Source organism: Bacillus rossius, chromosome 2 (genome assembly GCF_032445375.1).
Source record: "Bacillus rossius redtenbacheri isolate Brsri chromosome 2, Brsri_v3, whole genome shotgun sequence".
Classification (NCBI taxonomy): Eukaryota; Metazoa; Arthropoda; class Insecta; order Phasmatodea; family Bacillidae; genus Bacillus; species Bacillus rossius.
In genome coordinates, this window is record NC_086331.1 from 72,221,188 (window position 1) to 72,247,895 (window position 26,708).

The 26,708-nt window shown below is 35.6% G+C and overlaps 2 protein-coding genes and 1 long non-coding RNA gene across 3 annotated transcripts in view; 2 read left to right on the plus strand and 1 right to left on the minus strand.

Annotated features, from left to right (window-relative positions):
- Positions 1-26,708, plus strand: part of LOC134529369 (ephrin-A4) — a 273,397-nt gene that overhangs the window by 124,639 nt on the left and 122,050 nt on the right. The gene's annotated exons all lie outside the window — the stretch shown is intronic.
- Positions 1,443-10,072, plus strand: LOC134529368 (uncharacterized). The gene is made up of 2 exons (XR_010074549.1): positions 1,443-8,547; positions 8,694-10,072. It is a non-coding gene; the product is annotated as an uncharacterized LOC134529368 (long non-coding RNA).
- On the minus strand, positions 9,958-11,676 carry LOC134529367 (myb/SANT-like DNA-binding domain-containing protein 3). Its single transcript, XM_063363353.1, has 3 exons — positions 11,157-11,676; positions 10,656-10,876; positions 9,958-10,509 (listed from the first exon to the last, which is right to left on the minus strand). The coding sequence occupies exons 1-3, from the start codon at positions 11,455-11,457 to the stop codon at positions 10,066-10,068; spliced, it is 966 nt and encodes a 321-aa protein (XP_063219423.1). The 5' UTR covers positions 11,458-11,676; the 3' UTR covers positions 9,958-10,065.

The window sequence follows — 26,708 nt, forward strand, 5'->3', positions numbered from 1 at the left end:
GAGCATCACTTCTGTCGCAGTATCAAGATGGGTTTTCGTAGAGTTAGCTTGCCTTCCTGTACTCCTTGTTCGGCACGCACATGCGGAAAGAAAAAGACGAGCAATGGGTGCATCCGCTAGTAAGTCAGCGACTTAATAAAATATTTTGATAAATAATATTTTCTGCCTTTATCTTTCTTATTTTCTACACCCAGGTCATCCCATTTTGTTTTAAAACTCTTTACATACATATATCCCCAACTTCGTTTTAAAATGTATGTCACTGTAATTTTTTAATCCACAATTATAGAGTTCAGATCGTTTTTCTACCTCTGAAATTCACAGTTCCGATTCTATATTGATTTTTGAATGTCGGGTCGATGCACTAAGAGGCACGAGTACCCTGCTCTGGCGTTTCGGTTTGCGGCAGTCGCTGCTACAGTTATGTCGCTTGTGTGAAGGGACAGGTTTAAAACCGCGTGTTTCACTGTCCTTGGCGATCGCTCAGCGACTGTTAGACGTGGCGACTTGCGACAGAAATGTAACCAGATGCGTATTTTTAGTCGTGGCGATAAAAAATGTCGCTCGTGTGCATGGATCAATTACAAAGCATTGGTTCCATCTAGAGCGACTTTTAAGTCGCTGCGACAGAGTGACAGAAAGTCGTCCATGTGTAAGGGCTCTAACGCGAAAGACGCGACGCGAAAAAAAAGTGGAAAAAAAAAAGGGATTATATGTATCTGGCCCATATGCGTACCCAGGGGGGGTGTTTTGGGGGTTCAAACCCCCCCCCCCCCCCCCCCCCCGAAAGTAAAGAAAATTATAAACACTCATGTCATTCGAGCTCAATTTCTAAACACAGAGCAACGAGAGAAATAACGTCACCAAGCAGCCCAATTGGTAAGTAAACGTAAAAAAATTTGAATTGCAGTGGTTGGTTCATGATAGGTCAGTCTAAATTCTCAAATCGCGGTGATTGGTCTATGGAATAATCAGTTCAACTCTACTTTGATTATTTTTTAGATTTGCTTAGTAGAATTGGGCATTGATTAACAGTAGTGATTGCGACCTAATTTCATACAAAACTCTATAAAACTATTAAAACGTGGGGGGGGGGGGGGGATGGGACGTTTTTTGGTCGTTTTGTCAAGTCAGGTACTTTAATTTAAATACTGTACATCTGTACGTTTAACACGAAGAAAAAAGTTTGATTATCACAAGGTGCGTAATTTTAAACGACTGTTACAAACATTGAAAAGCTGAATTGTAAATTTCTCGCCTCAAATGAAAGGGACCTCGTTGAGTGCAACGTGGTGTGAAGTTGTGTTTGAGTCAGTAGCTTAATGGCCTCAACTCAATATGTAGGTGTTTTTAGCGAATATTGTAATAGAACAATATAATTTAATATATATATATATAATATACTAGCTGCCCGACCCAGCTTCGCACGGCTATACTAATGGGGAAAAATTGAGACTAAATATCCCATTTACAGTAATAATAAATAAAATAAAATGTAATTAATTTCGACAAAATTTTATTACAATGCTTTGTAATGTACCGGAGAGAAAACGAGTAGCACCGATGGTTTCCCGATTCTCGAGCACGCAACGTACAACTGATGTACCCGCACTTCGCTACGGCAGTCTACAGGCAGAACACTTGCGCCGCTCATTATACATGCCCCTCCTTGTGGGTACGCCACTGCCGCACTTCGAATGGAAAAAAAATCAAAGCAATGCTCGTTGCCATGGAGATGCAGAAGGCATAAACAATGCAAAATCCCGCTGTCCCACTGTTGGCCGGGCTTAACCACCCTTGGGAGTTGATTTTCGGAAAACGTCATCCAGCATAAAATGAGGAACATTAATGCTAAGTTCAAGTCTGTAGGATATAAAATTGAAAAAAAGGGGCAATTTTTTGATATTTAAAGTCCCCGTAAAATTTCAACGGTGATGAGGACTGCACTAACAGTCAATTAGTTGTTGCCATAGAGACGAATGAAGCATCAACAAAGTAACAGCCGTTGCCATGGTGATTTTCTACCAAAAACTGGAATTTTGATATTTTACACCCCCAAAACTCCCTTTGGGAGCTGATTTTCGGAAAATCATATCTTAGTGAGCGTCTACATACCTACATCACAAAATGAGTAACTATGCTAAGTTTCAATCGGTTGAAAGATTTCAAGTCAATCGTAATGAGTCAGTCAGTAGTATTTCGCACAAATATATTTTTAAATTTAAATAATTTTACATAAAATAATAATCAAATCTATACAGAAATATGCCTCGAATTGAAAAAAAAAATCGATCTAAGCGATGCCCGTTGCCATGAAGACGCAGAAGGCATAAACAATTCAAAATCCCGTTGTCATGGAGATGGAGTACCCACTGTTGCCAGTGCTTAACCACCCTTGGGAGCTGATTTTCGGAAACGCTGTCATTAATCGAAATAAAAAGTGTCCTATATATAAAGTTGGACAAAGTTACAAATATTTGTGCGAAATTTCATTAAAATCAATGCAGTAGTTTCGGAAACTAGCGCGGAAAAACATTGTGACACGAGATTTTTATATATAAAGATTTAATTCTGTTTTGCTACACTTGAATTGTAAATCCTGAATTACAACAGCCCGTCGCATCCGTCCGTCCGTCAGCCGCCAAGCGATATACAACTTCACTTCACGTCACTGCTTGGATTTTGGCCTTGAGCGGTATCCGTTTAGCCAGAAATATCAATTTCATTATTCTTTTTCATCATCTTTTATCGCAAGTGTATATTTTGAATAAGTCTCAATTTTACTCCCATACCTTACCCGGGACTCGAACCCAGAACCTCTCCCACCATAAGCCGGTGTGCAACCGACTACGCTACGGAGGTCGGCTGGCGATTTACAACACTCCGCTCGTCCGTCATAATATTTCTCCATGTCAATGCTGACAACTGTTGAGAAAAATTAACAATTTGGTGGGAAAAAAATTATATGTAATTATATTACTTAAACAATTATGTAAAGTAAGTACTTGAAACTCATTAAACTCAGAGGTTTTTTTTTTTCGGTATGTATTTTCACATTTCCAGAGTTACCATACGTAATTATAATATTTCCGTGACTTAGACCATTTTTGTTTCAAAAAAGAGCTTTCGATATGTGTCTAAACGTAAGCTAAGAAATATTTTTGGAATCAGCTAAACAATTAAACAAACTTTAATACATTTTAATATATTTTATCTGCAAACACCTAGAAGACACACTAGGAGGTTATAGTTTCATCCGTTCACCCGTCAATTATAAAGTTATCAAGCTTTAGACGGATGAGTGGATGACATTTTTCGGTCCATCTTATTGGGTGCAGGTCACGTAATTGACAGACGGATGACGGATGGACGGGCTATTGTAATTCCGGCCTTAGTTGCCCACACCCTTACAATCAAATTATACAGCAATTTATTATTCTATTGTCATGCCGTCAACTGATAAGGAATAAGTTTGTAAAGTGCGTACGTAAATTCGTTAAGTTAACTAATTATTTTTTATTTTATATATATATATCTTTTCGGGGGTTTTGTAGGTATTTTAATATCGTAATGTCAACTTACTTAAGTTAATTGAAAGAAAAATTACGTACAAATTACATATCAACAATAGCCCAGGTTAAAATATGAAATTTGAGACTATTGTATTTATTTACTAAAGAAATAATTAATTTTTGGTGTTTATGCAGTTTTTCTTAAAAATCTGGAAGAACACCCCCCGAAAAAAATTCCTGGGTACGCCTATGATCTGGCCATTACATTAGCACTACATATGTACGGTACTTCCTCACCTGCAAATAAGTTTGAAAATTACATGTAAAAAATATTTTACCTTCGCAGGCTTGACTATAATTTCTTTCATACTTGTTTAATTTTACTACCTATATAATTCTGGGGAAAAAAGTTACAAGAACCAACGAGTTTTACTGGAAAATTTTCTTTTCTACTAAAAAAAAATTAACATTATTTATTTACTTATAAACCTTTTCGGAGTATTTTACTGATACTGAAGGAACCTTAAGGCGTTTATAAAGTTCTATTTTTTCTTAGTATTGTTGTAAATGACAAGTTATTCTCAACTAAGTCATTTGTAAAGTAAATTTTTACATATTTGATAGAGTAAAATTACTTTTAGTCGGTGCTAAATTGCTCCTCCATTGTTGCAGTAAAATGACACTGAACCTAGTGAACAAAATTACTTCGACATATGCTGTAATAGCTGGAACTAATGCAAGTGACACAAGCGCCCCTGGCAGCTGATTTCGGAAATAAAAATATTGCGACTGGAACGAAAGTGATTAAAGAATCAGTCGATAACCACCTGTAATCACAATGGCTTCCTAGGGACCTGTCTATAATTATAACTAATAGGCATAGTTTATATACCTTATTTAATCCATAATTTACAACTTATTTTTTAAGCTGTTGGTAAAGGTCTTGCTTTCGCAACACGAGATGAGTGTCTGCGATCTTGTTTCGAGCCCGCTCCACTGCACTCGGGATTATAAAATTGATCTACAAGAAGACACACTTGTGACACCTAGTAACGAACTACGGAACCTTCCGTGATGTCATAGTGCAAAGTTGCATTAAATTTTTATTTGAACTAATAGAATTACTCATTGAAACTAAAATTACACATACGTTGTAAATGTCATTTGTAATGTTATATTGTTAAATAACCTGTCTGTGATGTGTGAATTTTCACATACTTTGTGAGTGTTATTTTTAACAAAATTTTGTCTTTACGGAGACCTGTGTGGGTTAAATACATGTACACATGTTGGGTAAAAAATTAAAATACATTAGTGGACTGTGTATTTGGAAAACCATATCTATTCGAGGACCAATTGAAGAAGTGCCATTTCAAGACAGTGAATACTCCCATTTACAATTCCGACGAAGTGAAGCAGTCTGTAAACACAGTATCGAGAAACTCGGTCGAGAAAAAAAACTATTTGAGGAAATGATCTGGCTGGTCTTGGCTTTCAGTAAACTGATTGGAGCTGAGAATTAGTCATTTCAAACCAACGCAGAACCAAATGTTTTGCTAACTTTCTCTAGTGTTCATAGTACAGGGGAATTAAAATTAATAATACTTGTAAATAAAAGTTTTATTTTATTTTGTGCACCTGAAACCTGGACTTTTTTTGTTTAAAATAAAATTGAAGTGCTTTTATTTCAATACATTATAAATAATGGTTTTTGAGCATGAACAACCTTTTATGGCTCCGTCGAAGATCGAATCAAGGTCACGAACTGACCGAATCAATCATATTACCATGTAAAATTTTCAATAATTTTTAGAATTTTTGTTTCAATTTTCTAAGTTAAAATTATGAAATATTTTCAGTATGGCGTCCAACATGGCCGACAAGATTGCGGATGCCACGACTGTCTGGTAATAAATACTATTGCTTTCTAGGGAATAAAATTAAACCAATATGGCAGCAGGAACTTTTGCAGATAAAAAAACAATTATGGCATACAATTTGGCCGTCATGACGCTATACTGTATAGCCTAATATCTGTCATGACGAAAGTGGTGGAGGGCCAGTCTTCTAGTAGTACCCATGGAGAAAGGACCCGTCACCATTTTTAATCGAATGATCTCGTCGGGTTGTAACCCAGGTCTACAAGCTCTGTGATATAAGTGCGTTTTTAAAATTAAAATTTGATTAAATTTTATAAATTTTTTCTGAGTTTTTTTTGGATAATTACGAAATTTAAAGTTGGCAGACGTCACATAATTCAAAATGGCAGAATCCAACATGTCGACAATTTCCAGAAAGCGAAATGCTGGAAACTTCTTGAAATCAATATGGGCGAATCTAAAATTGGAGAATCCAAATGGCAGAATTTAAGATGGCTGCCGAAGTCAATGTATAGGTTCAAGGTCAAGCTCAAGAGTCTTCAGCAGCTTACTGGAGTCTGATAAATTAAAATATTTAGTTCTTTTAAACCCAAAAAAATTTTTGAGGCTTTTTTTTAATTTAATGGGAAATTTTCCCTTGAAAATGGGAAATCTTTTAATTTTCATATTTTTTGTTTTGCGATTTTTTATGGAAAATATTTCCCAAAAAAGGAAATTTTTTGTCATTTTGGTAAATTTTTCGTTAAAATTTAAGGCCAAGATCAAAGGTCACTGTCAAGGTCATCCAAGATGGCCGCCGTGACATCACAGTCTGATATGGCGGATTGGCTCCAGCTCCAAACTCCGACTCCAGCAGGCGGACATACGAAGTATACCTACTACTAACAAATATATTTTCAATTTTTACGGAATAAACGAAAATATATTATAGTTTTGAAATATCCTTTTGTTTGATTTTCTTTTCAGTAAAAGATATTAATTTGTTTTAGTATGTATAATAATATTGTTAACTCACCTATTTATTATGACATTTTGTTTACTAATCATAATGAAAGTGTTATTTATTTTTTATAATATGAAATTCTTAAGGCAATCTGAAATATTATAACTGAGCAGTCAAAAAAGTATCAAAAGAATTAATGAGGAATAGTACATTTTTTTTAAACTTGTAATATACTTTATAAATATATTAAAGATAAGTGGAGATAGATTACCGCCTTGCGGAACACCTAATGTAACAGAAAAGCTTAAAGATAATACATTAGCGACTCTGATTGAAAAGTATTTATTTATGAGATAATTAGAGAACCAGGCTACGGACTGCTTGTTGAAACCTCAACTGCATAATTGTATAATATTAATTACAAAAATCACGTCACTAAACTATATCTTGCAAGGCAAGCTTAACACTTAATAGTCTAGGTACCGTAAAATATTTTGACGTCTTAACTTGTTTGAACAACAGTGAAATATACTTAATTTCGAAACAAAATATATATATATATATTTGAACTCGTAAAACTATTCCCATGGGGTACAACTTCATGATGTAACCCACTCCGTCACTTCTATCTTACGTGAGGCGAGAAAACATTATATTGAGTCGTATACCTATACTATAATAATGGGGAGGTAAACTAAAATAATGTAAATGTATTTAAATTTACTTAAAAATTAAGTAGCGCCTGAACAGTAGATGCTTGAATATGCAGCTTATATGTAACTGTTGCTACCACGCTTTCAAGCCGCCATGTTTGAAAGCGAGTTGCCGATCGTGAAGTCAGGTTCCTACAGCCTAGAAGCAGTCCGGCTCTCCCGATCGGCGGCCAGCGAGAATCGATATGCCACACGTAACTTAGAACACCATACACTTCAATCGTCTGATAATCGTCATTTTACGATCGGGAACTCTTTTCTGAGTAACTTAGATTAGACCCCTAAATCCACTACCTGAAATTTTCCTTAAAAATTATAATAAAAGTTCCAAAATGCTTTTTTATCATCCTGACATGTTTTACAATCATCGTCTAGGGTGTTGTGATACTTCAAGTATGTTTACCAGTAATTGACTATTTTAAAGAGTAGTTATGTGAGGTTAAGGCATATTAAAAATAGTGCAAGATCGTGTTATTTTGTTTGTTGGTTAGTTAAGCGACATTTAAAATTGTGTGAACGTTTGGTTAGGTTACCTATGTGTACTTTTTAATTGAGTGAACGGTTGGTTAGCTAAATAAAAAAATACTCTAAAATAGCAAGGACTGTTGGTTAGGATAAGTTAGCTAAATTTTATATTGGTAATTCCTAACCAATAGTTCAAACGATTTCACAGTAACTTTTTTTTTAATGTAGCTAATCCAACCTAACATACCCTCCTCACAATATCAGAGTATTTGTAATATATAACCTAACCACTATTTTTAATGGTAAAGTACTTGAAGTATCACAACGCCCTTTTAGAAAATGATTGTAAAACATGTCAGAAAGTAAATATACATATTTTTTATTTTAAATTATTTTGGTTAAAAAAAATGGATCTCCTTCAGAGTTACCTAAACTTTGATCAACTTAGTGCCAAGCGACAAACACCTTCCATTACACCCTTCCAAATAGTTAAAAAGTCTGCAATACTCGTTAGTTGTGGCAGCACGGATCTGATTGTCTTATTTTGAAGGAGACGTCTTACATGCCAGGTATCAAACGACTCAGCAGTCTTCTTTACGTCATATGTCTCTTTAATCTTTATTAGGGCCGGTTTCACCAAGCGAAATTATCTCGATAAAGTAATGAATTATCCAGATTAACTGAATATCCCGTTTCACCACACCGAATATCTCGATCTTTTAGTGTTATCGAGATAAAATATTCTAACCACCGATTTTCGTGGTTAAAGTCTTATTATCGAGATAATATTGTAAAACGAAGTGACGAGAGGAGATTTTAAAAATTGTAATGGCTCGAGGCATGTACAATTTGATTTTTGAAGATGAAAGTGATGAAGAAGATGCCATTGTTCGTCGGCCACGATGGATGCGAGATAGAAGCGATTATTTTGAAATGTATGATGAAGAAGACTTTAAAATACATTTTCGCCTTTCAAAACAGTCGACTATGTTTGTTTTGGAACTTATAGAAAATCAACTACAGTTTCCCGAAAAGTAAGTTTATATTAATATTATTTCCTAATGTTAATTGTTTCTGTAGAATAATAAATATGTATATGAAATCATAGACAAGTAAAATAAAACTCATTTATACGAACATTACATTACAACCTTCAACATACTTTTTTCGTCTTTCACAGGAATATGTCAGTGTCGCCAATGAACCAACTGCTGGCTACACTTCGATTTTATGCTACAGGCTGTAACCAGCTAACCATTGGGGATTATGCTGGCTTTAGTAAACCCACAGCTCACCGAATAATACATAGGGTTAGCTCCGCAATTGCATCTCTTCGACCACAGTTCATTAAATTCCCAGAGACGATGGAAGAACTGAATTTAGCACAAAGGGATTTCTATGCAATTGCTAAATTTCCCAGGGCTATTGGTGCTATGGATTGCACTCATGTAAAAATCCAGTCACCAGGTTGGTTTAAACACTGATTTTATGCTACCTTTTTATTAAACATTGCAATCCACATACAAGCTTGTTTTATGTTTGTTGCAGGTGGAAACAATGCAGAATTCTACCGTAACAGAAAAGGTTACTTCTCTGTGAATGTGCAAGTAATTTGTAATACAAAATTGGAAATTACAGATATTGTTGCACGATGGCCTGGTTCCTCACATGATAGTACCATATTCAACAATAGCAACAGAAGGGCATGTTTTGAGAGAGGGGAGTATGGTGATTCTGTACTACTTGTTGATGCGGGCTATGCTTGTAGGTCATATCTAATGCCTCCATTAGATAATCCCAGAAGTCCACAGGAACACCTATTTAATGAGTCGCAAATTAGGTCAAGAAATCCTGTAGAGCGAACATTCGGTTGCTGGAAGCGACGTTTCCCAGTCTTATCTTTAGGATTGAGAGTGTCATTAGAACATTCGTTTGCCATCATTGTAGCGACTGGGGTGCTGCATAATATCCTGCGACAAACTGGGGAAGAACTCCCTCCAGACGACCCTAACCTCAATCTCCACCTCCCTTGGCAACAGTTGCTTGAGGAAGGAAATGTACAGCAGAACAACGAAAATGCAAACAGAAGGCCCAGATATGACAGTGTCAGGCATTTACTGATTGAAAACTATTTCAGGAGGTAAATGAAATTTACATATACCTATAATTAAATACCTATATATGTGTGTGTGTTGTAATACTTATTTAAGATACGATTATTTATCACTCTGTGTATTTTCAGTTTGTTGTAGGTCATACTGATCTATATGTCACACAGAGATGCCATCAACTTGAAGATTTGCTGGTGAAAATAACTACATATAGCAAGATGTATGGAATATTTTAATACATTTGCATTGTACAACTGCTTAGATCATACAAAATAATGTGACATAAGCGAACATGTATTATCTTTTATATAATTCTTAACATTTGTACTTGAAACTGTTTGTTAATAGGCACAATGAATATCACTTTGTAAATATACATGTAATATATAACAATTATGTCATGATAGTTGAGCAAATGTTTAATACATAAGAACAATTAAATTACTGCAAATGTTCTAGTTCTTTCTTTATTTTCAAGATTTGTAAAGATAAAAGTTCAGTTTGCAGCTTTTCCTGCTTTACTTTTTCTCGTTCTTGTTGTAACCGCAGTTCCCAGATTTCTTTCATAACTTCTTTTTCCTCGATTGCATGTTTTTTTGCAAGTTCAATTAGTTCGATTTTTGCTGCATTGACAGCACTTACTTCTTTCACTTTGGTGGCCGGGGTTGGTCGCCGCTTGCTAGTAAAGGGAGATTGCACTGAAGCATTTCCCCTACTGCTAGGAGGCATTGCCTTCCCACTACTTGCACTGCATGAATCAGTAGTATTGGTCTGCACTGTGTTTGTGATAGCCGAGTTGTTATTGGAGTGTCGAAGGGCAGAACACACAGGACTGCTGAGCATGGCTGGAGTATAATGCGTCCAGTCGCCATTTGGAAGAGTTACCTGTGGAAAAATTAAATTTGAACATTATGTGAGAGAAATAAAGTTAACACAGTGCATAGGCTATAGCTATACATGATTAATAAGCATAACTATGCACAGTGACACATCCATTAGGTTTTCTCAAAATAAAGTGTAGGCCTACTAACTGTCTCTGCCGTCTCCACGAAAGAAACATCCACTTCTGCTCCGACATCCAGTTGAATGCTGTCATCCTCATCAGTAGGCCTATTTGATGCATCAAATGGTAATATTATTGCATCTGAATCTGAATTGAAGGGATTCTTGGCACCATCGATAGTCGGTTTGATTAGGCTCTGCACTCTCTCACAAATGGGATCCTTACTAACTGTTTTTGAAGGACCTCCACCTGAAAAAATACAGAATTAATTTAGTTATGTGGTGTATATTTCATATCCACTGGTGGTATAGTGCGAAGTGTCTTCTTGACAGTGCAAAGGTTATAGTTCTGATTCCAACTCCACCCAAGATACCTCTTTAATATATTACAATTAATTCAAGTAACTAAAAAAATTGTTATTGCACATGTTTACAATTCGTAAAATTGCATTATGGATAAAAATGCATACAATATTTATTGCTGTACCTAACTATAATGTACCAGGATATACAGACAAAAAATATATTACCTGTTCCAGTTAATACTTGAACTCGTTGATCAGCAGAAGTCTTTCGCGTGTGCTTTTTGAGATTCTCCCACACCGCTTTTAAATTTTCTGCAGTCCTGTGATGTTCTCCAGACATACAATTGAAAGTATCTGCAAGTATTTGCCACTGCTTCATTTTTTGTTGCTGTGAAACACCATCTGTTTTTTTATTTTCAATGATATTGAAATGTTCAGTTACTAAATCTAAAAGAATGTATTTCTCCTGCTGCGATGTATTTTTATTTCTCTGCTTCTTTGACAAATTACAGCCTTGGCTCGCCATAGTAGCCTACGAAATTTCTAGCCAAACTTTGATAACGAAAGGTGTTTACAAACAGAAAATCGCGATAATTTCAGAAGATCGAGTTAAACTTATCTCGATTTTCTCAGAGAAAGATAATATGTGGTGAAACACATATAACTTTATCGAGATAGAAATGGAAGATTAACTTTTTATCTCGATAACATCATCGGGATTTTCAACTCGACTGGTGAAACCGGCCCTTAGTGGTGTAGAAGCTGCTCGATAACCATTTCCGCACGAACCTGCGACAGTCTCTCTGCTGACTTGAGTGGACTCTGTACAAATCACTGCCGGATGCGCTCTACGTCTTGCTCAGGTACGCAGTGGCGGTTACAGGAATTAATTTCGGGAGGGATTTGAAAATAAATAATATAATTTTTGTAGGTATAAAAAATTACGGGAACAACAATATGTTTGTACATTTACATTATCATTTTCAACATACATCACTGATACCAGGTGTTGTAACTGGTCACCTTGCATCACCCATTTTATTTTAATAACTTCAGGGGTAATGTCCCCCCCCCTTCCTATCTATCCCCCCCTTTCCTATCTATCCCCCCCCCTTCCTATCTATCCCCCCCCCCTCAAGGACCCACGGACTCTCCTTCAAAATGCTGGCTCACTGCCGCAGTGTGGACGGGGATCACGCAGTGTGGTCGTCATCAGCGACACCTGTCGGCCATCCGCGTGAAGCATGCGCCACGGGAACTTAACATTCAAAGACGTGTACAAACCAGCTTTATTTACATGCCTGCGAATAATGAACTGCGGTTTTAAACGTTGGTAAAATGCTGGCAGTGTTTTTATCACGAACTGAATACCAACCATTATACATGTTTTGCCATCAGTTGAAAATGCCTCTTATACTTCAAAAAATATGGAAGCAATATTTTATTTTTTTTACACAGTTTGCATTATTCTGTTTATTCTACTTAATTCTCTACAAAATGTATGTTTCGTTGTTAGGCGCGAACCACCGTTCATGGTGTTAATCGGTGCTCCACGGTGCTTCGGCGTGTACCGCTCAAGTGAATAAAATTTTAATATAAATCTAAAATTTAACATAAATTTCGTAAATTATAGTTTAAATGAAAATAAATATTCTAAATGCAGTCATCTACAATACTAAGAAGAGAACATGACCACAAAATAGTGTTACATATGGTTATTGTTAAACTTTTAGATGTATATGTAATTAAAACGATTTTTAAAAAAATTACCTTTCTGAATTTTGGTGCATAGATAAAAAAATTTTAATGTTTCCTATATTTTTAGTTTTTTTTTCTGTGCAATGCATCACATTTTTGCAACATTTCCTTGTTTTTATTACAATGTATAAATTGCATAGTCTCTGCCTTAATGTTTAAAGGTTTTAAAATATCCAATGAATTAAACATGTAATTTTTTTAATTTTCAATTCTTTTTATGTATGTACATTTTATCTCAACATGAACTATACTTTAAAATTAAATTTATTTACAAATTGAATCATGGAAATGTAAGGGCGTGGGTAATGGTTATGCCACGTGGTTAAACACAGATAAGTTCGAGGTGATGGCTTCAAGATAGGTAGTGTGTGATCTGGACCAGGTGCCCTCATGCCTTTGACAGAAGATAATCAAAATTAAAATTAATTCAAGTGATTAGTTGTAATTAATTATGAAATTGATTGGCAGTGTCGTGATATACGATTTGAGGAGTTGGGATAAGAATAGAGCATGACGGAGTGAGTGGAGTACCCCGAGAAAACCACCCGACTTGCGAACACTACTCCACATTTCCAGCCGGATATCGATTCTTGATCGCCTTGTTAAGAGGTGATCACTGGACCACCGTGCTCTATTAACCGTAATATCACAATTTACCAACACATCATCAGCAAAGTCTGTTTGAATAAAAAAAAAAACGTATTTTGGCTAAAATTGTGTACTTTAAAGAATTGTAAAATACCAAATTCTGATTTTTTTTTGTTATGTCATCCCACCTTGGAATAATGTTGTCTTAGCCCAACCAACCACAAACACAGACAATGCTTCAAATTTCTAACACACAACTAGTGTGGAAGTTTTTTTGTTAAATCTGCATGGACCTTCCATATATCAACTTGACAATTCTAAGTACAAAACATTGCACCGGAGATATTGTCTTCCATTTTATGTCTTCAGTGATGTAATTTAATTGGTGTTGCTGATTTCACATACATAACGTTTGCGACAAAAAATTTTCTTTACATATTATAATGGGCAAACGATGCCGACCAAATGCGAGCTGGTAGGCCAACAGTTGTTAGTGTGGCTGGTACTTAAATCGTCGACGTGTCAAAAATTTTCTTCTTGTCAGCTATCTCATATGATGTTGAACCTAAAATTTCCTGTTAATGTACATGTACGTTTTAATTAACCTTGTGGTTTTCATTAAAATGTTTCTAAATCGGTTTGTTGACAATTGTACCTATTTATTGATCGTAAATAAATTTGGTTTTGGGATTTTGACCTGGCGTCTCGAATGAAAGATACTTTAAAAATTAAATATCAATATTTACATAATTTTGAAAGTTTTGAAATTTATGGAATTTTATTTGTAGAATTATGTTAGCTCGCAGTCAATCCCTAATGACAGAGCAAAATAAATGTATTGTTCGATGATATAGGCCAGACCTAAATATGTCGAAAGATTAACTACACAAAGACTTAAAATGAATTAACGATTCGTTAGTTCCAGCAAAATAATAGTTATGCTATGTATCTGTATGCATAGGCCTATATAAAAAATGTATAGTTTTATTTTACCTTGTTCGTATATCAGCTAAACATTATTGGAAACATTAATTCATTGCTAAAATATAATTTATATCTCTAGTGTGGCGAGTTTTAGACTACATATAAAATTTTAATTTGTAGAACAGAACAGGAATAAAAAAGAGGTTCAGAAATAGTTTTACGAAAAAAAATTGTTTTCACTTTGGACTATGAAAACTGTAAAATGTTCTTATGATGATGAAATGGTTGCTTTTGTGAAAATAATAATTAGTTGGTTGCTTCTATTACAGTATTTCTTTTCAAAACGTGAAGCTTGACACGCCGTTAACAGTGCTGTACAAAGCTACAACAATGAGTGTTCTTTGCATAATAAGACCGTTTCTCAATCTTAATCGTTGTATTTTGAAAGTCATTTACGAAACATTTAATGAAATTCGCTTATGGCTTCCTACGTCACTGTGTCTTTTAATTTCTTTATTGTCATTAATATTACCAAATTCTCCTACCAAGAATTTTTATAGTTATATTAAAAAGAGGACAATAAACAAAAAATACATTTCTTTCTCACTTACCTTAAAACGCTTTGTTGTTTTGACCTCGGTGTTTTTTTTAGGATAACAATAACCCCTGTATTTTGCCGGCCATGCATATAATGTACCATTATACTCAGCTAATGAGTGCAATAGACAATCAGGGTCATACTGACGGCGATTGTTCATACAATTTTTTTAAGACTTTCCCCGTGAAAAAATTACAGGTGGCAACTATGACGTACCGAAGATATTAATCTTGAATCGTCATCGTTCACTTTCATAAAAACTCATCTCAATAGTATTCTTACATACGTAAGCAAAAAAAACAGAGGTGCAGATAAAATACATTTTTGAGTTATCTCTTGTTGACTAGTACGAAATACGTTACCCATATTAAAATATCATAGAAAAACTATTCTATGTTTTTTTGTAGTTTGAAACCAAAAAAAAAATAGATACGAATTGTTGTAGTGCATGACCTTAATTATTTTTCAGAGCTAAAACCACAGCCACACAATAAAATTATTTGTAAAACTACTTGATATTCTCTTGTTCTAGATGCACAAGAAGAGGGATGACTTCATGGTTAATTAGTAGTCAGTTTTCTACACGTTAAAAAAAGTATCTATTTTTTTTAACTAGTAGCCAAGAATTTTTTTCGTAAAAGTACAAGAAACATTCTGTAAATTTTACAAAAATTTTATGGGGAAAATGCAAAGAAAATGCTGCAGTTATACGAAGGTGTTTGTAGGTTTCAGTAACGTGTTGTCGCTCAGGAACTGAAACAGTGGAACAGGTTATTCTTCGAAATTACTGTTAGTCCATCTCTAGTTTCATTTGGTAAAATATGCAGACAATTATTTGTAACGTTGCAACAGGTAACTTAGTATGGTACAAAACAAAGTTTACAAATTCACATTAAATGCTTTGTAATGTCACGAAAGGGTCACCTCCAAGAGAAAGCTGCATATTATCATATATTTGTAGTTCTCACGTTTTTAATTTTTCTGTCTGTCATGGAAATATATAGCACATCACTTTACAGTTGTTCGGTACGTACGTATACGTTAGGGGAATATGCCAACACTTGTTGATTACACACATAAGTCCACGGAGCTAACATTTAGCTACATCTGGGGATTGTGTTCTGGGTGTGGTGTGTGGTGGAGTCAATGATGGACCGACAACTGACGTCACGGCAGCTATTTTTGGTGTCAAATTTCATCAAATTTCCTCAAAATTGACTCAAAATGAAGAAAAAGTTCCCTATTTCGAGGGAAAAATTCCCGTTTTTATTCCAGAAAAATTCGAAGTGTCCCCATTGAGGCTTAAGTTCCCCATGGGCAAGGCTCCAATAAGCCTCTGGAGGGGAATCTTTGACATTAATTTTCGACCGAAAAATGCGAGAAAAAAAATTAAAAAAATTAAAAAATTCTGTGCTTCTAATATTTAGTTATCGAATTAATCTCAGCCCTCGGTTCGATTCCCAGCGAGAGTAAACACGTAACACTATGCAACATGATTTTATATGATTCTCTGATTTTACGTGTTCCTAAAGTTTTTTTTGCGCTGATTCCAGATTTGCAATCCGTTTTTTCCCCTATCACGTACAGTTTTTTTTTTTTTTTTTTTTTTTTTTTTGCAAATTGAGGAAACTCGTTTTTTATTAAAACGTAAATTTTACAACAGGAATTTTCATTACGAAGGGGAAATTTTATTTTGGTAAGAGGGCATAATAGGCAACACTTGTTACACCCAGCTGGCTTTAGGAGGGAAACAGTAATTCATTGTTTACATGCTATAGTGTGAGGTTATATTTGAGAAATGAGTTCCCGTAAGTGTTTTAATAACCCAAACGTGTTCTGTTATATTTGTGGTTATGTCACTGCTAAGCAAAGACAAAACATCAGTAGTTTTGTGATAAATGTCTATTATGCTTACTTCGGCATAAAGCTTGGTAATCAAGACAAAAACGTGGCACCGCACAAGGTATGTGGTATGTCGTACATGTGTCGACGGACTGAGACTGTGGAAAGATGGTGCAAAAATTCAATGCCCTTTGCAATTCCAAAGGATTAGAGGGATCCACAAAATCATATTAACGACTGTTATTTCTATATGGTTAACGTTCAAGGTCATAACGCAAAAACTAAGGACATACAATATCCGAATATTCCCTCGACCATACGACCAGTTAAACATTGTGAATCTCTTCCTATCCCAGTTCCACCTCCCGTTCTCGAAAATGTGCTACAGGAGAGCAGTTCAGAAAATGAATGTGATAATGCTGATGATTACAAGTCCAAAGAAATACTGAACCAAAATTAATTACTCAAAATGAACTTAACGTTTTAACTCGTGACTTAAATCTGACAAAGGATGCTGCTCTATTGCTTGGATCATGATTGAAAGAAAAAAATCTCCTACTACCTGGAGTTTCGTTCTCTTGGTATAGGATTCGAGATAAGGATTTAATAAAAGTCTTCGAAGAAGAAGACTCCCTGGTTTATTGTTGTGATATTGAGGGTTTATTGAATTTCTTTAACGTCACTTACAATCCAAGTGAGTGGAGGTTATTTATAGACTCGTCCAAAAGTAGTCTCAAAGGTGTAATTTTACATAATTGAAATTTCTTTGTTTCATTACCCATTGTGCATTCAGTGGATGTCAAGGAAACATATTGTCACGATTTACCGCGGGTTCGTAAAGGATAGCCCAATTAAAGATTTTTATCACACTACACAGTTTTATTGATGGCCACTACTTATGTCACTTACAATTAATCTTATGAAATGGCAAATAATTACACTTAAAGAAAGGTCTATTCCCCAGTCACTCGTTCCACACACCTCGCTGGGCCGCACCTATGGCACCAACTCTCGCCGCAGCATCCCTCGTGGGTCTCCGCCGCGGGACTCCGTCGCCACACTCCGCCGCCGCCGACGACGCACTTCCCCTTCGCCGAGGATCCGCTCAACTCGTCGCTCGCAACTTCGCTCGGGACTCCGCCGCGCTTGCGACTCTGATTGCCCGGAAACTCCGCCGCGGGAAAACTCCCGACTCCACTGAACTCACTCACTCCCTCCCTGCCCTGGAACCTTCGTCCAAGGACTTCGCCACTCTGCCGCACCCGCGCACTATCGTCCGGAAACTCCGCCGCGGGAGAACTCCCGACTGAACACTCCGAACTGACTCCCTGCCCTGACGTCCTCGGGCATATATATAGGCCCCATCGCAATTCCATCACGAGAGCGGCCGGGGCCAGTCGCGTCATCGCGAGCCGTCCCGACGGCAGAAATCTCTCGAAAACACGTGTCGGCGGCTCGCGCAACTCTGCAGCTGGCAGGTTTCGGATGTCAAACTAACAGTGTCGCGCGGAGGGCTGGAGGGAGATAAAGCGGCTACCCAGGTGCGCACAGCACATTTCATGTTACGTCGGCATGTGATGCAGCCCAGCTAGCTCTGCACCTGCACGTGACGTGGCCTTGCTAACGTTCGTAGCAATATGAAAATATCAAACTTCTGCTAAAATGCGTGAACTATGAGAAACATTCTTGGACAATTTGCAGTGATTTAAAAGTTGTTAGTATGCTACTTGGGCTACAACCTGGCTACACAAAAATTTCGTTTTTTATTTGTAAATGACACAGCGAAGCCAAATACAAACACTGGAATCAGACAGACAGGCCCAAAAAAAAACCTACAAACAGGTTCGCAGAACATAATAAATGTACCACTTGTTCAACAAAGCAAGGTACTATTATTACCTCCTCTTCACATTAAACTCGAAATTAATGAAGCTGTTTCACTAAATCACCTCCAAAAGAAGGTGATTGCTTCCAGCATATGTCCAAATTTTCGAAAATATCTTTTGCGAAACTGACTTTGTGGGACCGCAGATCAGAAAATTAATGAAAGACAGTATGTTTGAAAATACAGTGAATCCTGTAGAAAAAAACGCCTGGGTTTCTTTTAAAGAAGTTGTGGCCAACGTTTTAGGTAACAAAAAACATCCAGAGTATAAAAGAATGGTTGATGAAATGTTGGAGGATTTCATGAAATTATAATGGAATATGAGTGTAAAACTTCACTTCTTACATTCACATGTTGATTCTTTTCTCTGCGTATCTCGGCTATGTCAGTGAAGAACAAAGATAACGTGTTCACCAGGACATCAAAGACATGGAAAAGAGATACCAGGGAAGGTAAGATAAAAAAAATGATGATGGCGGTCTACTGCTTCATTATTGAAAAATATGGCGCTGCTGAAGGAAGACATTTGAGGAAGAGAAGTTTAAACTCACGTCAGACAGATCGTGAAGTGAAATCAGCGAAGATGATGAATTAAATTGTCATATACCGTTATGTTTTCGTAACAGTCATAGAATTTTAAAGTGAGTATAATATATAATACTATTGTCCACTGTAATGCAAGTGCATTGCAATTTCATACTGGGTTATAAAATACACGACTTTAAAATGAAACTCAAATAAATTGTTCACTGTCCAAAAATTTCATTTTCCTAAGGGGTTTTATTTAATTTACCTCTGGTCTCAACAAGCGTTTTGAGATGCTAAATAGCGCAGAACTTCTTATATACCTAGTTTATAATAAAGATTGTAGCAAATAATTGAGATAATAATGTAAATTAATTATTAAAAGTGAAACCAACAAAAATTTTACGTTACAAGAAAGAAATTGTTGAAAACCAACTTAATTTTAAGTTTTCAGCAATTTTCTCTCTTGAAACTGCCCCTTTAAACAAACTCAATGGTATAAAATCCTTACGTGATACAGGAAAAGTAAAATCATATTTGACATCAGCATATAAAATACTTCTATTTCCCCTTACAGTCTCAAAACATCGTTTCAAAAAATTTTAAATGTCACATAGTATAATTTACGTATAAAAATTAAAAAATTCTTAGTTACAATTAAAATAAAATTTTAATAAAAAAGCACTTGTCGTTACGCCAGCTATCTTGAAATTCTGTACGTTTTATGCTAGAAAATCGAAAAAAAAAAAAATTAAAAAATACCCTCTAAAATTTTAATTAAAAACGCAATTATGTCATGGAGTCCCCGGTTCGAACCCGACGAAATCATTCTTTTAAAAATGGCGATAGATCCTTCCTCAACGGAATCGACCGACAGACTAACCTCCCACCTCTAATGTCAAGGTAGATATTACTTCAATCAGTACGACATGTCAGCCATCTTGTTTTCGCCTGATGGATGCCGCCATCTTGGATCGGACATATGGTATTCGTATGATAAGAGTGCGTTGCCGCCATATTAGTTTAATTTTTGCCCGCTAGAGAGCAGGAATTGTTTATTGCTGTGGCATCCATTATATTGACATTTGGCCTCCATCTTGGAAATTCGTAATTTTTAAGTTAGAAATTCTGAAAAAAAATTGATTCCTGTCTTCGGTTCGACCCCTGGTCGATGCAAAAAAGGTAATTTTAGGTAAAAATCACTTATTTAATAAATCATTTTAAAAATCCTAAAAGCTGCCTAAGTTCCTTATCGACCAGACTCCAACAAGCCGATATGACCACCATCTTAAATATTCGTATTTATTGAACTAGAATTTCGGAAAATATTCCAAAATCCATCAAAAAACTTATTCTATTGGTATTCGTCCTTGGATAGATTCTTGACCAGTGATAAGAGTAACCAAAGTTCAAGATGAAATAAAATTCTATTTCATATTACATTTCGTGGAATTTATTAATCATTCTCTCTAAGTGAATCTCATTAAAAAAGGATGCACCTTTGTATTATCATCGCAGGGATACAATCTCGTTGCAAGGCTCTCATTGAAAGGATATGGCACAGGGATACAATATAATCGTAAGGATACGATATCATCGCAGGGATACGATGTCGTCACAGAGATACAATCTCGTCACAGGGATACATCATCGCAGGAATACATTGATAGGTTAGGACTTGTAGGATACTACGAAAACTTAGTCTTAGCTAGAAATCAGATTACGAGAAATAAAACAATACATTTTTGAAATCCAATTAATCAATTTATTTGTTCTTTGAATAGGAAGGTCACTTCGTTGAGGTGCGAGTAGTTTCGTGCCATAAGGAAAGCCATCAATAGTCTCATATGATCGACCAATATGTTAGGATCTTTCCATAATGTTTTATCGAGCTTTTTTACAGCTGTCATCTTCCTCGAATGTTTGTTATTATTTTTAAGATCTCTGAAGTCTTCGTTTTAACACCGGCCTCAAAGTCAGTGTTGTCATCGTTCCAGTAATCATCATAAGATTGATCAGAATAATTAAGTTAAATGCATCATTTCCATCGTTTTTGGCTTCTGTGCATCATCATTGCTAGCTTCAAATTCTTTTAATTTGTTCGTATTTTCTGCAAAGCTGTTTTTTTGCCATGGTTTCCAGTAATATTTTTTAATCCTTAAGTTTGAGTAACATTAAATCCACCAGAGAATTTTGTAGGTCATATTCTCAGTGATTCATCTTAATAAACCTGTCATAATTTTCTTCCTATAGTACTGTATCTTGGCGCCAATTCTTCGTTGCTGGGATCTCATTACATTTCAGTGTAGGTGATTGAGATGTCCAAATGCGATGATTTTTACTAATTCCACATACATTCGTTTCAAACACAGTATTCCAATTAAATCCACCAAAGCCAGCCTTTGTCCACACAATGCATAAAACATAGAGAAACTTAACTTAAACTATAAATTTATCTAATTGTATATGAAACACTTGATTTTAGTTTCTGGTGCATGAAATTTAATTCTGAACTAATTCTGAAAATGCTTTTGCTTTGATAAAAAAAACTAATTGTATAGTGTGTTTCATAAATATGCGTTCGGTGTTCCTGCAAAAATAAAATTATTTCAGAAACTTCTATTTTTATAATGCCAATAGACACTTAAAAAATAAGTTTCAATTATTTTTTTTTAATGAAAAGTGCTAGTTTGTTTACTTTGTTTGTAGTTGTGTGTAGGCGTGGCCGGTGCCGATGAAATTACATATTTAAAGGATTTTTATGTGTCTAATTTTTTACTTTTGTATTTTTAGCTAGTTTGTAAACACTATCACTTTACGTAGGCAGTAAGTGATATATTTAAAATAACTTTCAAAAAAAATTTGCTTAAGGAACATCTCAGGTGTACAACAAAACGTTTTTACTTTAGATTATCTATAATAACTATACATTCAAGGATTGGGCTGTCCCCTGTTATTATAAAACAATGAACTAAAATACTGTTACGATTTATGTGGAGAGAACTACTGGGTTCGTAAGGGATAGCTCAATTAAGTTTTATTACCGTTTTCTTAATTACTAATATTTACATTACTAAAACATAATTGTACTTAATAACGTTTGATCATTAATCACATGCTCCAGAAAATATATTTATTCGCAAGTCCCTCAATGTCTGTCAAGTTAAACATTTCGCACTTCTCGCCGGAGCTAGGCTCTACAGTGATTCGCCACTTAACTCGCGCCTGTCCTCACACAGCCTCGCGCCACTCAGTCGCACTCTCACGGACCCGTCGCTCCTCGTCGCGTCGTTCTCGAGGGGGTCTCTCACCCTCTTCGCCGATGTTGCACTTCCCTTCACTCGTGGAAACCTCCAAACTCCCGCGAAGTATATACCCGTGGCATCCTTCTCGAAGGGATGAGAGCGGCTGTGACGTATCGCGTCATCTAAGGCCTACTCGATGCCCGCAACACCCAGAACAGCGACGCTTATTTTCGCCACTTGTCGCGGCGGTCTCTGTAAACCCGGTATTTCCATGTCGCTAAAGGTGACAATAGCCTATGCGGGACGGAGCGCGGGAAGCGGAGGGGTATTAGTAACGAGGACCCTTGTTATCTGGCCAGGCATGCATGACATGCCTTACGTCAATGAACGGCTTATGACTTCAGTGGCCATGCGGGGCCGCCAGCTAGCTCCGAACCTGGCGCGCGTCGAGGTCCTCTCTGCGTTTGTAACAATACTAATACTTCTCCGAGTTTTTAAACATTCAGTATTAGAATTTGTAGAAAACACCATCTAGAATTTTATACTAGCAATAAATTGCCAATTATGTAAAAAATTGAAATATATTCGTAAAAAAATAAGCATTATGTCCCCTTTTAGAGTATTATGAATAATTTAAATAAAATATTTTTTTCTGCATCCAAATTTTTATTAATTTCGTTAAAACTTTTATGATGCCCTAAATTGACTTCAAAATAATCCCACGAGCTTCTGTAAGGTAGCTATGTCTTGCGACCACGAGATCAGCTACATTGAGCTTCAAGAATATCCTGTGGATACTGCGATATAATTTCCATTCTAAACCCATGTGGTGTTTGTGCCTGATATAATTCTCAAGATATAAATTAATGTTTCAAAATAATAACTTTTATAATTTACCCATTTGTGCAAAGGTCATAAGATGCTAAGAAAGCTTGAAGCTATGAAATCATGACGATAAGGTGAAAACTTATCGTAAAGAAAAAAATAACGCCACAGAAGAAACACGAAATTTTATCCCTGAAAGCTGTAGTTATTTTTTTTTCTACATGACATGATACATGACCGCTGCTGACGAAATTTAAACAAAAATCTTAAACGATTGTTATTGTTCCAGAAGTTGATTCTCATTTTGACAAGTAGTATACTTCTTTATCTTAGTAATGTTTTTAATAAATTAGTCTTGTATTTTAACTTAAACTGCCTTAAAATCAATTCTTTGTCATGTTTAAAAAGTTAAACTGTATCAAGAAAGAAATGTTCCTTTTTTTTGACAAGATTTATGAATTTTCGAACATTTATCATTTTAATAAACAAATTAAAAAACTAATTGTGAAAGTTTTTATTGGTTTGAATTATTTTCTATTTACCATAACCTTTTTTAGTAATTTATTGTGTCAACAATTTTAAACTTTAAATAAATAATCTAGCCGGTCTGGCGACCAAACGTAAAAAAAGCAACAGGTTGCCCCACAGAGCAACAAATGTATGGGTGTTAATGGAGGGGGGCGTCGCCCTTGTTGTCTGCTGATGACGTCATGGTCGGTGACGGCCATCTTGATTTTTATTTTTGGCGCTAGGAGCTCATGTGTGGTGTTATTTTTAAACAGTCATTGGTGCCTAATTTTAAAGAAATACGTCGTCTGCTGAAGGCCGCAATCTTGTATACTGGTGCTAAGTTTAAACTTATAGTACTAGTTATGTTTAAATTTCTTAAGTATGCCACCTTTTTATAGTACTGGGTGATGGTGGGTTATTTAAAAAAGAAGTTTAAATACTAAAGACTCATGTTTGATTGACACTGTCTAGCATTATAAAAATACTATAGGAATATTTATTACAAGTATGCTTATGGTACTAGCATACAGCAATATTTTTATACTAATTAATATTTCTGTATAGTATTTAAATACCTACATATATATTTTTTTTAAGTATTCCACTTATGAATTATTTTATTACTACAGATAAAAATACTTAATTTCTTATTTTGTGTAATGTGTTTCCTTTAATTTTTTAATTGTGGTATCATATAGGCATATATTTTAATATATTCCTTTAGTGTTTTAAATGGTAAGCATAATTTTTTTAAGTAGAAGTTCTCTGTAGCCAGCATCGCTGTATCGAGACGTGCTCGCAGGCAGCCCCTCTGTTTTAAGAATAATCCAGACAGCCTCCCGCGTAGGGACCGCCAGCCAGCGCCCAGCATCAGAGAGTAAGCCACAGAGTTACGTGTGCCTGTATAGTTTTTTAATAAAATTTATTAAAAGGTAAACATTTCTCCCAAGTTAATTTTTTTTCTCTGCAGTTAAAATACGAGTGCCGTCCAGACTAACATAAATTTTTCCCCAGTTAAATATTACGTGTCTTCTAGACGAAAGTAACATAGAGTATTAAAGTTTCTTGTCGCTGCCATATTTGATCTAAGCTAGTTAATAGTCACGCTCCCCTCCAGACACACCCATACACCTGTTGCTTTGTTTATGTTTGGTAGCCAGATCGGCTCGGTCCCCTACTTATCGGTGAAATTGAAAACCCCAATATACAGCTAGTGAATAGGCAAGTCTGGTGTATTGTCCTGTTTGTGGCCACCAGATAGGAGTCGCCATTTGGTGACAGTAAATATATATTTTTTTTTTACTTTAGATTTGTAATCAGCGAGTTTGAAAACCCCAGCGTGTACATTTTTGTTCGAATGCAAGTTAGTTTAAAATTTTGGCCTGTTTGCTTTTGTGTTTGGTTCCACTGTGTGCCATGACGGCGGTTTTTTTAATCTGTTAGGGCTGCACTGTTCGTGTTGGTGCAGTGTTGTTGGTTGTTTTGTTTCGCGCCGCGTGTAACTCAACTCCCGGGTTATTGCGTCGGTGTGGCGCCGCCCAAGATTATTAGAGAGAGGTTGCCTCGATCGCTTGCGCATCGTTCTGCGCATCGCGTCACTTGCAGCCCCGGCTCGGCTTGCCAGCCCGTCCGCTCCTATCAGTTACTTAGTTTACAAGCACATCTGCTCGTAATAACGTGTCAAACTACAGCGTAATGCAGGGGGAGTTATTGTTGTGAGGAATTTAATTGAGAGTGCGTGTGTTATAAAATGTTGGTGTTGCTTACATCATAAGTGCACAGGTGCTTCGTTAATTATAACTAGCAGGCAAAACGTTAAGAACACGAATTTAAAGTGAATTTGTTTTGTTAGGCTAAACGCTGTTAACAAGTTGTATTTAAACATAAAATGCCAGGTACGCGGTGTACAGTGGCTGTGTGTACAAATAGTTTGTAAAAACAAAATCTTTACCTGAAACAAATCATATAAAATATCATCGATTCCCACGTGATGATCATCTGTTGAAAGTGTGGGTTCAGAAATGCTGACGTGATGGTGAGTGGAATCCAAAAACAACTTACATATGTTCAGAGTACTTTACAGATGATGATTATGAGCGCAACTTGAAAGCTGAGTTGTTAAATACATGCGCTAAAAGACGTCTTAAACCAAATGCTGTACCTTCATTAAAACTTGGAATTACAACACCTGTAGAAACATTGGAAAGTCGTGTGCGCCGAGAAGACCGAGTTAAATGTAGGGAAAACAAAAAAAAAATGTTATGTAAATTAATCGTAGATTCAAATGAAAATGTAAGTGAGGAATAAACCTGTTCTTGTAGTCAGTTAAAGCATTCAAAGTCTTGTTCTAACAATGACTCGGTTGAAATGCTTAGGAAGTAAATCCAAATTCTTAAAGAAAATTTGTTTCTTGCCGAAAGAAAGTCAGTTTTAAATTTGGAAGTCATGAAAAAACTCAAAAAAGAAAACGCAAATCTTAAAAACAAACAAAAAAAAACGTTCTTCGTTAGAGTTCCGCATGCGGAATATTCTTTCAAATGTTTTTTTTTTTTTTTTTTTTTTTTTTTTTTTTTTTTTCAAAAAATCAAATTGACATTACTTTCGTTGAAAAAAAGAGTAAACTGGACCAATGAGGAAATAGCTCTCGCTTTCACTTTGCGTTATTTCAGTAAGCGATGTTATTTATTTTTAAAACAGAAACTTAACTTCCCATTACCTGGACTTTCAACTCTTCAACGATGGGCATCTTCATTTGACATGAGAAAAGGTATCCTAGTAAACATGTTTGAATTTTTTAATGTAGCACGTTCTTCGTTGCTAGACTTCGAACGCATTGTTGTTCTTTCATTTGACGAAGTAAAAGTGAAGAAAACGCTCCAGTATGATGCAAAACAGGATGAAATGATTACACGAAAAACTTCTCTATTCATGTTAGAAATTTATTTTTAAATCTAACTTCAGTTTATTTATATTGTAAACATTCCCAAAACGTTTTAATGAGCTATGGCTACTTTTATTAAACACTAAGAAATTGATATGCAATTATTTTAAACATTATAATGTTGCTGAGAAATAAA